The sequence below is a fragment of the Manis pentadactyla genome, chromosome 11 (genome assembly GCF_030020395.1).
Source record: "Manis pentadactyla isolate mManPen7 chromosome 11, mManPen7.hap1, whole genome shotgun sequence".
NCBI lineage: Eukaryota > Metazoa > Chordata > Mammalia > Pholidota > Manidae > Manis > Manis pentadactyla.
Window position 1 is genome coordinate 120,476,402 of NC_080029.1, and position 16,803 is coordinate 120,493,204.

Below are 16,803 nucleotides of genomic sequence, written 5' to 3' on the forward strand. Positions count from 1 at the left end.
AAGCTCCCCAGCCCGTGCTGCTGCTCTCTCACTCTCACGGGCAGCCACCTCGCTGCCACCAAATAAATCTCTTGGTTGGGTATTTGCTTCTCACTGTGGTTGTCTCTTCCCTTAAGGAATTCGGCGGTCTTTTAGTTAGGACATAAATATTCATGTGTTTGAACCTAACTGTAAAGTAAGCAGAACCATTAGGTATTTCTTTTAGCCCAGGGAATTTGTGAAAAAAATTAATGAGAAAATACGAAGTACTATGTAGGAAGAGTACGGTGTGCTGTGCCTGCTTAAGGCAGGGCTGTAACTAATCTTGTTTGGGCAACAGGCAAGCATTTCTAAGGAAATGGTATGTAAGCTGATCTCAAAGGAAGATGGGTTAATTGGAAGTAAGTGGTGGTGAGAGTAGCTTGTGTGAAGTGGGCAGGAGCTGAGAGGGGCTGACCGGGGTGCGCGTGCCATGGAGGGTTCGGGGTTGGTGAGGCAGGTGGGCAGAGGCCAGCTCAGAGGCTGCCATGGATGTTAAGTCCAATGTCAGTTAAGGAATTTATTTAGATTTTTTTTGCAAAATGCAGTGGCAAGCCTTTGAGGGATTTAAAGGCAAGGAAGAATATCTTAGGTCACTGAGGGACCTAAGATAAACCCGATGAAGGTTATTATCAGTGTGTGGCCACTGTTGAGAGTCTTGGAACTATTGTCAGCCTAACTATATTCTTCGGCTTACTGAGGGAATAAAATACAAAGATGATATATGTAAATATTTAGGTAATGCTGTTTTCTAAGTAATATAGAGTGGATAGTTTTGGGAAAATTTTGAAGGGCCTTGATTCTCAAAGATGTTTGTAAACTTGCCTATGAGTATAACACATTTTTTTGAATACATAAGTTTTTTGTTCAACTTGTTTAATATGGAAATGGAATTTTTAATGGAATAAAATAAGATAGGATGTTAAACTAAAACATTTACATTTGCATATTTTAAATGGCAAAAACTTTGTCCAGATTTTAAAATTAAATTTATTTGTTTCATTTAATGTATGTAATAAAAATTATAAATTGTTAATTTGCATATTTTGGCTGCCAATCTAAACACATTTATCTGAAGTTTCTGAGTTGTTTAAATTTGGGTGGTATAATAAAGATTTAGTAGTTATACAGGAAAGGTATAAAAGCAATTTCTCTTAGTTTAGCTATCATTTGTACTGTCCTGAAGTTTATATTTAATTTATTTTACTTTAACTCTAATATAACACTTTTTGTAGTATAAGACACAAATTACTCCTGGTTACTTCTGAGAATTCCTAAGCTGATTTTCAAGAGTTTTAAGACTTGAAGAATCAATTTCATATTCATCAAAGGTGTTGAAAACCCCTCATGGTGTTTGGGAAAGGGTGATTAGTCTATTTGGATTTGCCTATCATTGTAAGTGTTGGGAAACTTTAAAACAAGTGAATACTATTTCCTTCTCTCTGCCAGTGTGTTTGTATTTATTTAGAACGGTTCTTTCATATGTAACAAAGAATTCATGTCATCCATAAATTCATAATGTTAATGGTAAGTTATAGGTAAAGGGATGCGTTGATATATTTGAAAAACAGTCTTAGTTTTATTTATTGGATTAAGCCTCCCTGATCACGTGAACGAATCTGATTACAACTAGAGTTGTTCATAAGGGAGTTGGTCAGTAGTTTTCATGAAGAAGTGGTAAAGATTTAAGTTGGAAAGCTTTCTCTGGCTGAGAATATTTTTAGCAGATGTTTTCTTTAAGTTATGTTCTTCTCATGTTCAAATAACCAAGGACTTATAAATTTAAACTGATCTCTCCTATGCTTTTTACATCAAAATGAATTCTGATGGAGATTAAATATAGAAAATGAAACCACAAAAATACTAGCGCAAAAGAAAGTTGATTTTTTGAAATAATCTTGGGATAAAGAAGACCTTTTTAAGTATAACAGATTTAATTTTATGTGGTTAAAATTTATTTTCTTATGACAAAGTCATGGTCAAAATTTTTTTTTAATCTGTAAAACAGAGTTATGTCTAAAGATTGCTAAGTCAATAGGATGAATAATCCACTAGAAAAATGGACAAAGTGTATGTATAGTGAATCTATGAAAGAAATACAGCCAGTAAACCTAGAAAATATACCTTATTAACAAAGAATCATTTCAAATTTCTTTTATATTCCATAGGAAATTTCACTTTGAATACAGTAATTTTAAATATTTATGAATCCCATTGTAGGGTTTGAAATAAAACTTTCATTAGATACTCATATCATTTAACTAGGCATGATTACCTCAGCTAGCTAGCAGAATCTTTTTTTCTAATGTTGTTCTAAATGAGTCAAATTTTGATTTCCCAATAAAAATAAATTTATCTATTAGACATTCAAAGTGAAATGACTATATTTATGTATTATACCCGAAGAGCACAACCATTTAGAAATAATTTTTGGACATGTTTGATTTTCTTACAGAAATAGTAGAGGAAAGTTTTGCTTAACTTTGTTGTTTTTATTTATTGTTTTTGTAGGATCCAGTGTTCGAACATTCACTCCATTTTATTTTCTGGTGGAACCAGAGGATACACTCTCAGTAAGAGGCTCTTCTGTTATGTTAAACTGTTCAGCATATTCTGAGCCTTCCCCAAAAATTGAATGGAAAAAAGATGGAGCTTTTTTAAATTTAGTATCAGATGATCGTCGACAGCTTCTCTCAGATGGGTCTCTGTTTATCAGCAATGTGGTGCATTCCAAACACAATAAACCCGATGAAGGTTATTATCAGTGTGTGGCCACTGTTGAGAGTCTTGGAACTATTGTCAGCAGAACAGCCAAGCTCACAGTAGCAGGTAAGTTTTGTTAAATAATTTATTTGTATTTTCAAATTTTTATAAAGGGTAAATCCTGATAAAAGCAGTATTAGTCTAGTGCTTTCATTTAACTGATAGCAGTAACTATACTCATTTAATAAGTATCAATTGAGCTTATACTTTGTATATGGGATTATACTATGACTTGCTTGGTGCTCTAAGGAATAAACTGTAGCACTTTCTCATGATTCAGATGGCTTAAAGTTGGTATCAGAAGTATGGAGCCAGTTTTTTAAATTCTTTCTAACTTGGGAAAGACAGTAGAATTTATGTAGGAAGATTGAGTCATTTTGATTGCCAACTACTTTTATCCTACCCAGCATAACCATTTAGTATGCTTTGTAAAATTTGCAGTTTATCCAGAATCTTGATCCTGCTCCCTTAACCAAGGAAATGACATTTAATTGGATTCATTACTTAAAAAACTGTGGGATATAGATATTAAGGTGATGATCAGAAAATTGTAAAGACAGAAGAGAAGGCATTCACTCCCTTTTAGAGTGTCCTTATTTAAAGAATGATGGAAAGTGTTAGAAACATTAAGGATCTAGAAGAGTAAGATGTAGTTCTTGAGTAAGTCAGACCTGTTTTGTAGTAGATGTTGGCATTCCTCAGATCAGTGATTCTTCACTTGAGTACCAGATAAAGTATTTAGTTTTTGTTAAGAGTCACATTGTACAAAAATTGTATTAAGTCTTAGATTCATACTCACCTTGGTGAAAAGGTAACATGAAAAAAAGAATATGACTAAGACAGTAGTTTTCCATTTCATTTCTACTCCAGGGTTACAGTTCCCATGTCCTGCTTACTCCAGGATGTATGTGCTCATTCATTCAGAGAATGATGGCTATTTTTCTTTTTGGAGCCATATACTCAAAGTTGAATTTGAGTGTGATGTCAAGCCCCTATATTTATTCTATAATCACAGATTGAGGATGGAAAAATAAGAGGAGAAAAAAATCAGTCCTTTTTACCATTTGCCTTTTCTTTTCTTGCTCTACTTTCTTTCTCATTCCCCTTCTCTCCCCTTCCCTTCTCCCTTACCCCCTTGCATTCATCTGTTTGCCAGGCTTTCTCCAATATGTTGATAAATAAGTTAACATTATGACTGCCACTTTAATGTCACTTAGATCAGTTCCTGTTTATCATCTATGTTCCTAAACTGGGCTTTAATCTTGTCTCTTTCCTCTCAGCTGTCCCCCATATCCAGTCACCAAATACAGTTAATTATACTTCCTAATTTCTCTGTACTTGATCCACATTGTCCTTCTGAGGCTACTGTGGTCATCCCTCACCACAGCCTTGTAACTGTGCTGCTTCATTCCTTCCCTCCCCCATTCCAGTGGTCAGAGCACTCTTTCTCACCCTTCAGTGGCTCTCCAGTGACAAGTTAATGTTCAAACTCTTTTTACAGGCCTCTTGAGTCCTTTCACGATGTGACCTCTGGTTCTCCAACTCCACATCTTGCACTCCACCCTGCCTGTCTGTCCCTGCTCCCTCCCACCATCACTACCCTCATCACATTTTAAGCTCTGGCAGTACTGGATATTTTCAGTTCCCTTATGTTCTCTGTCTCTGGCCTTTGCTCTTGGCTTCTCCACTGCCCATTAATCCTATCCTCTACCTTTTCATCTCTTTCTTTTCCTCTGCTAAGTTTCTTCTAGCCTTCCTCCTGGGTTTCACATCCTTTAGTTTTTTGACCCAATATCTAAGTAAACAGGCACTTTTAATATGAGGTAAATTATTTGGGTGCAGATAAGATTCTATAGGAGAGTTGTTCAACCCACTCTTGGAATGGATATCAGGAGGAAATAATAGCTAAGAGATGATTGGATTACTGTCTAACTCCATACACAAAAATAAACTCGAAATAGATAAAGGACCTGAATGTAAGTCATGAAACCATAAAGCTCTTAGAAGAAAACACAGGGAAACATCTCTTGAATATAAACATGAGCAACTTTTTTCTGAACACACCTCCTCAGGCCGGGGAAGCAAAAGCAAAAATGAACAAATGGGACTACATCAAACTAAAAAGCTTCTGTTCAGCAAAGGACACCATCAGCAGAACAAAAAGGCATCCTACAGTATGGGAGAATATATTCATAAATGACATATGTGACGAGGGGTTCACATCCAAAATATGTATAGAACTTACACACCTCAACATGCAAAAAGCAAATAATCCGATTACAAAATAGGCGGAGGATCTGAACAGACACTTCTCCAAAGAAGAAATTCAGATGGCCAACAGGCACATGAAAATATTCTTTATATCGCTAAACATCAGGGAAATCCAAATTAAAACCACAATGAGATATCACCTCACCCCCGTTAGGATGGTCCCCATCCCAAAGACAAGGAACAACAAATTTTGGCGAGAATGCAGAAAAAGGGACACCCTCCTACACTGTTTTTGGGAATGTAAATTATTAGTTCAGTCATTGTGAAAAGCAGTATGGAGGTTCCTCAAAAAACTAAAAATAGAAATACCATTAGGCCCAGGAATTCCACTCCTATGAATTTACCTTAAGAAAACAAAGTCCCTTATTCAAAAAGACACATTCACCCCTATATTTATCTCAGCACTATTTACGATAGCCAAGACATGGAAGCAACCTAAGTGTCCATCAGTAGATGAACAGGTAAAGAAGATGTGGTACATGTACACAATGGAATATTATTCAGCCATGAGAAGAAAACAAATCCTACCATTTGCAACAATATGGATGAAACTAGAGGGTATTAATGCTCAGTGAACTAAGCCAGGTAGAGAAAGACAAATACCAAATGGTTTCACTCATTTGTGGAGTATAAGAACAAAACAAAACTGAAGGAAGAAAACAGCAGCTGACTCACAGACTCCCAGAAGGCGCTAGTGGCTACCAAAGGAAAGGGGTTGGGAGGGAGAATGTATTAAGGGGCATTATAATTAGCACAAATAATAGGTCACAGGAAAGGCCATACTACACGGAGAAGACAGATAATAACTCTGTAGCATCTTACTATGCTGATGGACAGTGACTGCAACGATGTATGTGGGGTGACTTGATAGTATGGGTGAATGTAGTAATCACAGTTTGCTCCTGTGAAACCTCCATAAGATTGTGTATCAATGACACCTTAATAAAAAAAAATAGCAGAGATCTGTTGGCAGTTCCTCAAAATGTTAATCATAGAATTACCATTTGACCCAGGAATTCCACTCCTAGGTATCTACCTAAGAGAAATAAATCGATATGTCCACACAACAATTTGTACATGAATGGTCATAGCAGCATTATTCATAACAGTCAAAACGTGGAAGCAACCTACATCCTATCAAGGGATGAATGGATAATCAAAATGATATATTCATACATGAATATTATTTGTTAGTAAAGAGGAATGAAGTTCTCATATATACTGCAATATGGATAAGCCTTAAAAACATTATGCTAAGTGAAAGAAGCCAGTCACAAAAGACCACATATTGTATGACTTCACATATATGAAATGTCCAGAATAGGTAAATACAGAGAGCCAAAAAGTAGATTTTTTAGGACAAGGGATGGAAGAGTAATGGCATAGAGGGGTAGGAGTGGGTGGGTATGGGGAGCGGGGAATGACTGCAAATGTGTACAGGGTTTCTTTGGAGATTGATGAAAATGTTTAAAAATAAAATTACAGTGATGGTTCCACAACTCTCTGTATGTGCTAAATACCATTGAATTGTGCACTTTTAAATGGTGAACTTTATGGTATGTAAATTGTATCTCAATAAAACTTTATTTTTTTCCAAAAAAGATACTGCGAAATTTATTTTAGAAGACTAGTGTTAAGAGTTCAAGCAATAGAAACTGGTTCTGGCCAAGCAAGAAGGGGAATTTTTGAAAGAACCGAAGTAGGTCACAGAATTAAATATGAGAGGTCTTTTCTCTGGGCTGTCTCATTTCTCCACAGCAGAAATTTTTGTTTTTCTGCCTGGGCAGTACTCTGGCTGTGGGTGTTTTGTGCCTAAAGGTGGGGAAATTGCTAGGTCTAAATGCAGACATCGTTAATCCCTCTTGTCACCCCCACGTGTTACTCCCACTCTCACTCTCCTCCTGCCCTTCTCCAGAGGCAGCAGGACAAACTGGCCGCCTACTTGTGAGCTCCGGAAGCAGCAGCACTTTCCGCCTCATGTCAATTATCAGTTCTGCCATCTGCTTTCTTCAGAAACTTTTTGAAATCTCTCGTCTGCCAATTCTCCATATGTTGTTATGGATTTATACTTTAAAAAATTACTCATTTTCATGAGACCTCAGGAGGGAGAATATTTTGACTTAACAAAAATAGAACTAGCTCTTGGTTTTATTTCAGATAGCTTTTTTTCCTACTTTATTAGTTTCTGTGTTTATCTTTGTTAATTCCTTTCTTCTACTAATTTTCTGCTTTCTGAAAATAATTTTATAATTTTGGTTAATTTTATCTTTATTTCTTTCCTTCAAAAATCCCCTTGAAGTAAAAAATAAGAAAAATTTATAGCAAGGCTAGACAACCTGTGTGTCATTTACAGATGGACTAATTCACCTGCCCTAAAAGTAGAAAACCTGAAATGTTTCTCATAATTTAACATGTTTGGTAGTCTTTAAAGAAATATTTTGTTGTGTTCTGAGCATGTCAGAATCACTTTTTGGATATTATTAATATTAATAGTAGCCAGTATTTGTTGAACATTTATGTGCCAGGCAATATGCTATACATGACTTATTTATGTTAAATATATAACCTTCTTAATAATTCTATGAGGGACGCTATTCTCATTTTACTGATGGAGAGTCTGAGGCTTAAAGATTAAATAACTTGTCAATGTCACACAGCCATGAGGTGGTGGAGTTGGGATTCATATTCAGATTATGTGACTCCAGAAATCATGCTCTTAACCACTACATTCTGTGGTATCTGTAAAGTGTTTATGACTACAGTATTTGTTAATATTTTGAAATAATTTCAAACTTAGGGAATTTTTTTTCACAACGGGACTGAGAAATCCCATATACTCTTCACTCAGATTACCCAGTTGTTAACATTTCACCACATCTGCCTTACCCTCTCCGACAAAATACACAGACCCAAATAAATCTGTTTTCTGAACCAGTAAGAGTAAGGTGCTGACATTACCCCGACCTAAATACTTCAGTGTATATTTCCTAAAACAAGGACCATCTCCTAAGTAATTGCAGGAAATTAACCTTAATATAACTCTACCATTCAGTCTGTAGATACCATTCAGTTTTCACTGGTTAACTCAATAATGTTCTTAATAACAAAAAAACAAAAGCCAAAATTTTGCCTGTCCACCTTCCTTCCTTTCTGGTCCATGGTGACAGCAGTTGCATCTCTTTTAGCTGTTTTGATCTTAGACCATTTTTCAGTTTATCATTATCTCATTTTGGGTTTTTTGATTTTCCCCTATAAAGAGATTCAGTTTTTGCATTTTTAGGAAGGAATATCACAGAAGTGATGCTGTGGTTTTCTTAGTGCTTCATATCAGGAAGCATGTGATGTTTTTTTTCCATTACTGGTGATGTTATCTTTTATTATGTGGTTAAGATGGTCATGCTGTGTTTCTCCACTGTAAAGTTAAGTATTTTGTACTTTTTAAAGTTAGTAATAAGTATTTTGAGAAGAGATAATTTGATACTCTGTAAATATCCTATACCTTATCTAACCTCTACTAGTTTAGCATCCATTCGTGATTCTTTCTGCATTATCATTGTCCCAGGTTTAGCCAAAGGAAATTGCCTTCTGTCTGGCTTGTGTGTTCTTTTGATATGTCCTCACTGTTGTTTGTATACTTACTTTTATTTTCTGTTGTAAGACTTTCTAGGCTTATCTTGTGTTTTCCCTACTCCAGTCCGAGAATGAGCCATTCTTCCAAGGGGCATTGGTTCCCTATAGCGGACAATGATTTTAGAAATCAAATTGGGTCACCATATATACTGGAGTGACACTGATTCTGGACTCTCACTGGACAGAGCTAAGATATATACATACACACATGTAATATAAATGTATGTGTATGTGTGTATCTATATGCATATATATATATGTAACATATATAATGACTATATATGAAATGTATATACCCATGTATACATTTCCATCTGTATCTATATTTGTATGTCTGTAATTATATAAAATTATAAAATTTACACTGATACCTCTATTCTACTCCAGTATCATGGGATTTATTATACCCTTCTGTTTTTACATATATGTACACTGCATCTCCAACTGTGAGGAATCTAACCCCATTTACTTATTTGATGTGTATCCCTGTATATAGCTGATTTCCTGACCCATGCACCTTCTGTTTGACCCTGGTTCCACCATACTTATGGCCTTATGGGCTGATTTGCTCCTGGTCCTCATGACTACATTTAAAAATCATATTTCACTGTATTTTATTTCTTCTTTTCCTTTATTGTCCAGGTCTTCCAAGATTTTCCAGCCAACCAGAACCTTCTTCAGTTTATGCTGGGAACAGTGCAATTTTGAACTGTGAAGTTAACGTAGATTTGGTTCCATTTGTGAGGTGGGAACAGAACAGACAACCTCTTCTTCTGGATGATAGAGTCATCACACTTCCAAGTGGCACACTAGTTATCAGCAATGCGACTGAAGGAGATGGAGGACTTTATCGCTGCATAGTTGAAAGTGGTGGGCCACCAAAGTATAGTGATGAAGCTGAATTAAAAGTTCTTCCAGGTAATAAAAACTGATGGTTTCATGTTTATTAGTAGGTAAAAAATTGTTTGGGTTAAGATTTTTTTAAAAATAAAGACTCTTAAATATGTGGTGTGACATACTAATTTCAGCATAAGGATTCTCAGTTTCTTACAGGGGGCAGAAAAGACAACATGCCAGAAAGACCCACTCTTTAGTGAATGCCTTAGTATAAATTTATCAAGCAATAAAGCATATTTAATATCTGTGGCATTCTTACTGGTGAAAGAAACACTAGTTCAGTGCCTTTTGTCTTTTTATCTATCTTCTGCTACCTCCTATAACAGTATAATTTCTATAGTTAGGTCTTTTTACTTAAAAAATCAGAGTCTTGGGTTAGTTTGTAAAAGGTTTGAGCAGAGTGCTGTCTGTAATACAGCCGCTCTAGAGGGACTGGTAAGCAAGAGTTCCTGGATCTTTCTAAGACTCCTGCATTTTAAAGTAAACTCAGGTCCTCTCTTCATCTTTCCCTCTCTGCAGATTCTCACTCTTTCTGCCCCGACTAGCTTTCCTCATAATCTGTTCTATTTTTACCCAACTGTGTAACTGCTGCTCACTCCTAACTTCCTCTCGCTTATAGCTTGTTGTAGTTCCTTTAGCCTCTTCATGTTCATGATTTTTCCGTTTCTATTCCCATTACTAGATGCCTGCTTCTTTCCAGCTTTCTTGTTTCAAATATGAATTTATGAGTATAGTTGGATCATTCCTACATTGTTTGGGCAGACTTTCTATATATGATTACTTCATGAGCTAATTTTAAGCCTATGGCTTGGCTTGCAAAGTGAGACCAATGTTAGGAGTAGCAACTTTTGAGGGTGATCCTGATGCACTTTGAACTGATTTTTTTAAATGTAGTTTCCTTCTTTGTCATCATTATCCTTGTCCTTGTCATTCCTATCCCAGTGTATTCTCAGCTCAGCAGCCACAGTTATCTTTTAAAATGTATATGAGATCATGTGACAACTTTGTTCAAAACCTCCTAAAGGTTTCCCATTTCAGAGTAAATATTCAAAGACTTGGCCTGTAAGGCTTTATATAATCTTATGCCACCTCCCTTCCTCATCTCTTTTCTCCCATCTTGTATTCTTCTTCTCTCACTCTGTGATTGTGGCCACATTGTTTCTAGAATGCTCCAAACATGCTCTTGCTTTAGGGCTATTTCTGTATGCTATTTTCTCTGCCTGGAATCCTCTTCCCTCAGACATATGCCAACTCACTGTCTTACCTCTCTGCTCATATATCACTTAACCAGCAAAGTCTATTTTGACCACTGTTTACAACAACAATGTTCCCTGTCCACACCTATGCCTTCTCCTCACCCCTTAATTTTACTTGAGAACATCAGCATCTGACATACCATGTCTTTTATTTGTTGTCTCTCTTCCCCATTAGTATGTAAGCTCAGTGAGGGCAGGGAATTTTGTCTGCTGCCAAGAAGAGTAACTGCACCATAGAAGCCAATAAATATTTGTTCAAATTTGTTTCTATCAAAATTTGATCAAATCTAAGTAATTCAATGAAGAAAAAAGAAATCTTGCCATATAGCAGTGTCTTCCAGACTACTTTGTGATTTGCTTTCATGTTGCAGAGGTCATATTTCTTCTCTATACCTGGGATGGCATTCAAGCAAATCCTTAAAATCAGATGCAAGAAAACAAATTCTCAGTGTCAAAAGGATGAGCCACTAGTCGATATCTGAAACAGAAACAAAATGCTGAATGTGTTGTTTACTTAAGTAAGGGAATGCTCTGGTTGTTAAACATAGTCTTCTTAAACAGTCCAGGCTGCTGATATGTAGGATTTTTGGAAAGACATTGTTTCTGGCATGTTGGTTAAGAGGCAAGGGTAGGTAAGGTGAGAGTAGGGTAATTTCAGCCTTAGAAACAAGCGATCCTACCAGCCAGTGGCTGACTTTTAAAGTGCGAAGCTTTCACTCATTGGTTGGCTTTCAAAGGTATGCTCACTGAAGTGTGTTGTCACTGGTCTGTTAGACAATGTTTACTTGTTACTGTGGCTACAGAACGTTAATCGGTTACACAAGTTTAAAGTCAGCTGTGGTGGTGGTTGCCATGACTGTAAAACACCTTTTCCTAAGAATATGGGGACAGGAGTCACATCTCTTTGCCTGAGAATTGTCTTTTTTCTCAAAACCTAATGCTAGAAACATCATCCCAACAAGAAGACAACTGCGTATTCTACTCATAAGAGTGTGATCTTTTCCTATGTTCATAAAAGGGCAACTATATAAAGTGAAGCCACTCCAGTTAGAGTGAAGCCAGTAGTTGCACCATTATGAAATCAAAGGATTGACAGGCAATGTGAACAAGTTAAAGAGATAAAACTCAAAAATTTTCAGAAATCACATACACATATAGTGAAGTAAAGGAAACCTCTTACTATATCCCTGTACATGGGGGAGGATGCTGCTCAGGGCTCTGAAATTGCTTGGCTTTTCCCCTATTTGTACCACTCGTGAGGTGTTTAGTTGATTCTGTCTTTTAAAGCAAAGGAGATTTGGGTTAAATATCCCTCAGCTGATGAGTAAGCACCTGGAAGGCGCTACTACTGCTACTTAAGGCCTTCAGAGAGCCTTGAATGCTTTGCACATAGAAGTTACTTAACAAATATTTGCCAACTTAAGTGGAACTTTCTTGTGTCACTTTTGCTTAAATTTTTTTGTTAAATAAAACCACACAATACATTTGGAATAGGAATTTGTCATTCCTTGTCATTAAAATAGCCAAGTGCTTTCTTAATTGTTGTCTTTTATTTACAATTTTTTTTTAGACCCTGAAGTTACATCAAACTTGGTATTTTTGAAACAGCCCTCTTCCCTCATCAGAGTCACTGGCCAGAATGCAGTGTTGCCCTGTGTTGCTGCAGGAATTCCTACTCCAGCTGTGAGATGGGTGAAAAATGAGGAGGCACTTGACACAGGAAGGTAATGCCGTCAGCCTCAAAGCCTTTTTGAGCCTTAGCTTGAGACTTGCTCTAATCTTATTTTGGGACTATTGTTTAATAATAAAAAAAGATTATGTACCTTATTTAAACACATGATAATGTTCATTTATCATCCTTGAAATATGTTTATATGTTGTACGTAATGATATTTAAAGAAAAAATACTCTCAAAATATTAAGAGAGAATTTTTCCATTTGTTCTTTCTGAATTGCAGTATCTTTAGCTTAAGGTCTCAGCACCTCCTTCCCTTAAACTGCTGCAAGAGTTTCCAGTGCTGACCTGCCTAAGACTTCTTACTCACTCTTACATGTATTTTGTTGATAGTGATTTTTTCCTTTAAAAGGAAAACCATTAAAAGAGAATGTATTCCTCATCCTTCTGTATTTGCCTTTTAAAATCATACCAGCTGCCTTCTGTGGTCACAGATTCTTCCTCTTCCACAGAGCCTTTTCAGATAACAGTGCCCACCCTGTCATTCCCAGCCCCCTCTTCACACTTCCTTGTGTAATGGGTACTTTTCTCAGTTGTATTCTAATAAGAAAGCTGAGGTGGTAGTGGGAGTTCGGTATGCTTTGTTTTCAAATCAAAGCTACCTTGTGCGTTGTAGGGTGCCGGTGCCCACTAGATGTGACAGCCGAAGTTGTAACAACCAAAAATGTTTGTAGATATTTCCCGATGTCCACTGGGGAATGAAATTGTCTCCAGTTGAGGACCATGTTCTAGAGCAGTGCTGTCCAGCAGAAATGCAATGCAAGTCACAAACATAATTTAACATTTTCTGGTAACTGCATTAAAAAAAGTAAGAAGTACATATATATTGTTTTAGTGTACTACTAAATACAATAATAATAATTTATGCAATGTACCAGTAAAAGTGAAATGTAGTTCTACCAAAACAAAGTTTGTGTCTAGTGCTCTTCAGCTTTTACATTTAAATAAACATTAAATGAAAAATTACATTTCTCGGTCATTCTGGTCACGTTTCCAGTGTCAGTAGCCATATGTGGCTGGCGGCTAGAGTTTCCCAATTGTGTAATCCAAAGGAAGCAGGCAGTCTTAATTTGTGTAGTTCAGTAACCAAGGCTGGAAAGAGATTTCTGTCCAGTCAGCTTAGTCAGGTAATGGAAATGTTCAGTGCTCAGCGGTGATGACGGAATGCAACCGGATTGTTCCTCACGTGCTCCATTAGCAAAACCGGTGGTATTGTCTCCAGTAGCACCTGATTTCCATCCTCACTATGCATCCAGTCATCAGCTGCTTCTGCCTATTTTACTTCCTTTCTTCCCATTCCTTTTCCCAACTAAATATATGCAAAGAATTTATAAGACTTCAAGGGATTTTTTTTAACTTACGCTAACTGAAACACTAGGGGACCTTAAAATAGGAGATGAAGATTTCAGGCCCTTAGAATAGAAATTTTAATTGGCTACATGTTAGAACAAAATCTTTATCAGGAGTAGGAAAGCTGAAGTAGGTTAAAACATTTTAAAACATTATATTTTATTATCACAGAAGGACATTCCGAAGATAATGATAGAAGAGTTTGATTTCTTATACAAGAAATAAAAGCAAGGATTTCTGTGGTTCCGATGTGTTTATTCAATAATGAGGAGGTGGGAGTTGGAGGGAAGAGGGTGTGGCTATAAAAGGGCAAATGGAAATGTCAGTATCCTGGTTGTGATGCCACATTAAAGTTTTACAAGATGTTACCATTGAGAAAAACTGGGTAAAGGGCACATGAGATCTCTCTGTATTATTTCTTAAAACTGCATGTGAATCTATAGTTACCTCAAAATGAGAAGTTTAAAGAAAAAATCAAATGAGAATAAATCTTGTGCTGGAAAGTATATAAGACTTAGTTTTTACCTGTTCTTTCTTTCCTGCTGTTTTAAAGGAATAGGTTTCATAAGAAGTTCTTTTGTGCCCTGAATCTTACTTTTTATCTCTTCTCCAGCACTTTCATGAATCTTTTCATATTTTCCCCTCTCTATTAGTTCCTTCACTTTTGCCTATAAAAAGGCTTACCTGTCTCTCACTCAAATAGCAACACACCAAAAACCTAAATTAAACAAGCAAATTTTCTTTTGCTTTCCCCTTCACACTTACTGCCCTAACCTTATGAGTCTTCCTTGACGTGTGTTTATTCCTCAGATTCTCTCCAAACCCTGTCTTATTTCTCTGTTTATCCCAGTCATTCTTGTTCTGTTCCTTTATATGTTGTCTCACCTCTCTGCTCCATCACATGAAGTTGGGATTTGAGAGCATAATTAAGATGTTTAGATTGGAAGGACACTTGATAAAATTTAGTCGTGAACTTGCATGGTGTTTCTTCAGGAAGCCACCAAACCTGATTCTAGTTTTCCTCTTTCTTTGTCCAGAAATTTGCTTACAGAATTCAGGAAGACCAGTTACCCTAATTCAGTGTCCTAAAGTTTAAGCCAAAATGGCACTTTACTTAGGATGAGAATTATAAATGTTGCACAGACTGAATAGTTATTTCCTCTGACTTTTTTTTCCATGAGGAATTACATATGCAAAGCCACATTACAATCAAAACATTTTTTGTTGAGCATAGTTACAGACAGGAAATGTAACAGTATTAAGCTTTGAGAGAGAACTCTGCCTATGAAAATCAGTTTAGATATAGAATCTCAAAATAAAAATAAAACTGTAACTCTCCAAACTCTCCAGATTAATTAATGTATCACTTTATAAAATTTTGATCAGAGTATGGGTCTGTGATTTCTTCCTGTTACAGGATCATTTTACTTTCTCTTTACATAGACTTAAATCACTCTGTAGAGTTGGGTTAGTAATGACTAGCCTCCCAGTTGATAACAGTCTGACAGCTGATTCATGCCCAGCGTCCATACCCAAGGTGCTGTGCTCTGGCACCTGTCCTTCCCTTCCCCCTGCCTTCCTTTCCTCCTTTCCTCTTCCCTAGCCAAACTACCACAGGAAACTTCCCGAAGGCGTTGTGACTCCCTGATGTGCTGTTTCCAGATCAGATGTTCTGCTGACTCTCTCAGTCACCTCAGTGTGGCAGAGCTGTGGTGGAGTGACTCTCAGATTGATTCCAGGCTTCAACATTACATTAGTTTGCAAAAACAAAGCAAACAAAACAATACTGGCAGGGATGAATTGGAATTAGTTACAAAGGTGGTATCCATTTGGGAATAATTAGAAGTGTCAGAGATGGTTCAGTGTAATATTTTTAATTGTATTTGTGATATTTATACACGGAAAATATGAGCAAGTAGACTAAATTATGATAATTTTGTTAGTCTCAGTCTACCTATAGCCATATAGGTAATACCATTTAAGTGTTTTTCTCTGTTTTATGTGGAGAGTTTCTCAGGTCTTATTTTCCTAGTTTTGAAATGTATCGATGTTTTTTATGCAGCTCTGAAAAGTTGGTATTGCTGGCAGGTGGTAGTCTGGAGATAAGTGATGTCACTGAAGATGATGCTGGGACCTACCTTTGTATAGCTGACAACGGAAATGAGACAATTGAAGCCCCAGCAGAGCTTTCAGTGCAAGGTATATAAATATTTCCTGTACAAATAAAAAATGCTGTGTACTTCGTGGGTTTGCTACATATTTAACATTAATGTAGGAGAGGCAATACTGCATATTTAGAAGAATGAGCTTTAAAGCAGATGGCTTGGGTTCAAATTCTAGGTCCTGTATTTCCTAGATATATAATAATATCAAATTTACTTGATTTCTCTGAGCCTCATTTTCCTCACCTGTAAAATGTAGACAGTAAGAATACTTTACCTCATAGGGGTTGTTTTGTTTTAAGGATTAGAAGAGTTAATACTTGTAAAACTCCCAGAATAGTCACTAGAATACCTTAAGAGCTCAAATTTAGTTATTGTTGTTATTGCTTGTTGTACTAGTGTGGGGGTGGAGGGTGTGACCTGGGGCATCTGAAAGGTCCATTCACTAGTCTCAGAATGCTTTCTCAAAAGACTTCTCTGTCCTCTGACCCAGAACTGTTTATCTTGCAGTGGTGTTCCCTCCTTTCAGGTGACTAGATCATCTAGGAAGGAGTGCGCTGTGGCTATTGATGTAACACAGTCACCTGTATGATGATTTGTTGATTTATTCCTTTCTGTCCAACTAAATGTTGATCATCACAGCAGCTCTACTTGCTTACAGGTTCTCTCATTAGAAGTCAGAGAAAATGAACTCATAGTCTCTTCTTTCCATCTCTCTTAC

At 36.5% G+C, this 16,803-nt stretch overlaps 1 protein-coding gene across 11 annotated transcripts in view; it reads left to right on the top strand.

Annotated features, from left to right (window-relative positions):
• Positions 1-16,803, top strand: part of NEO1 (neogenin 1) — a 242,085-nt gene that overhangs the window by 69,724 nt on the left and 155,558 nt on the right. For all 11 annotated transcript variants that reach the window (XM_036907777.2, XM_036907783.2, XM_036907778.2 and 8 more), the window contains exons 3-6: positions 2,530-2,847; positions 9,325-9,600; positions 12,406-12,559; positions 15,983-16,119. In XM_036907777.2, coding sequence (XP_036763672.1) covers positions 2,530-2,847; positions 9,325-9,600; positions 12,406-12,559; positions 15,983-16,119 — 885 coding nt within the window. The remainder of the gene's footprint in view (positions 1-2,529; positions 2,848-9,324; positions 9,601-12,405; positions 12,560-15,982; positions 16,120-16,803) is intronic.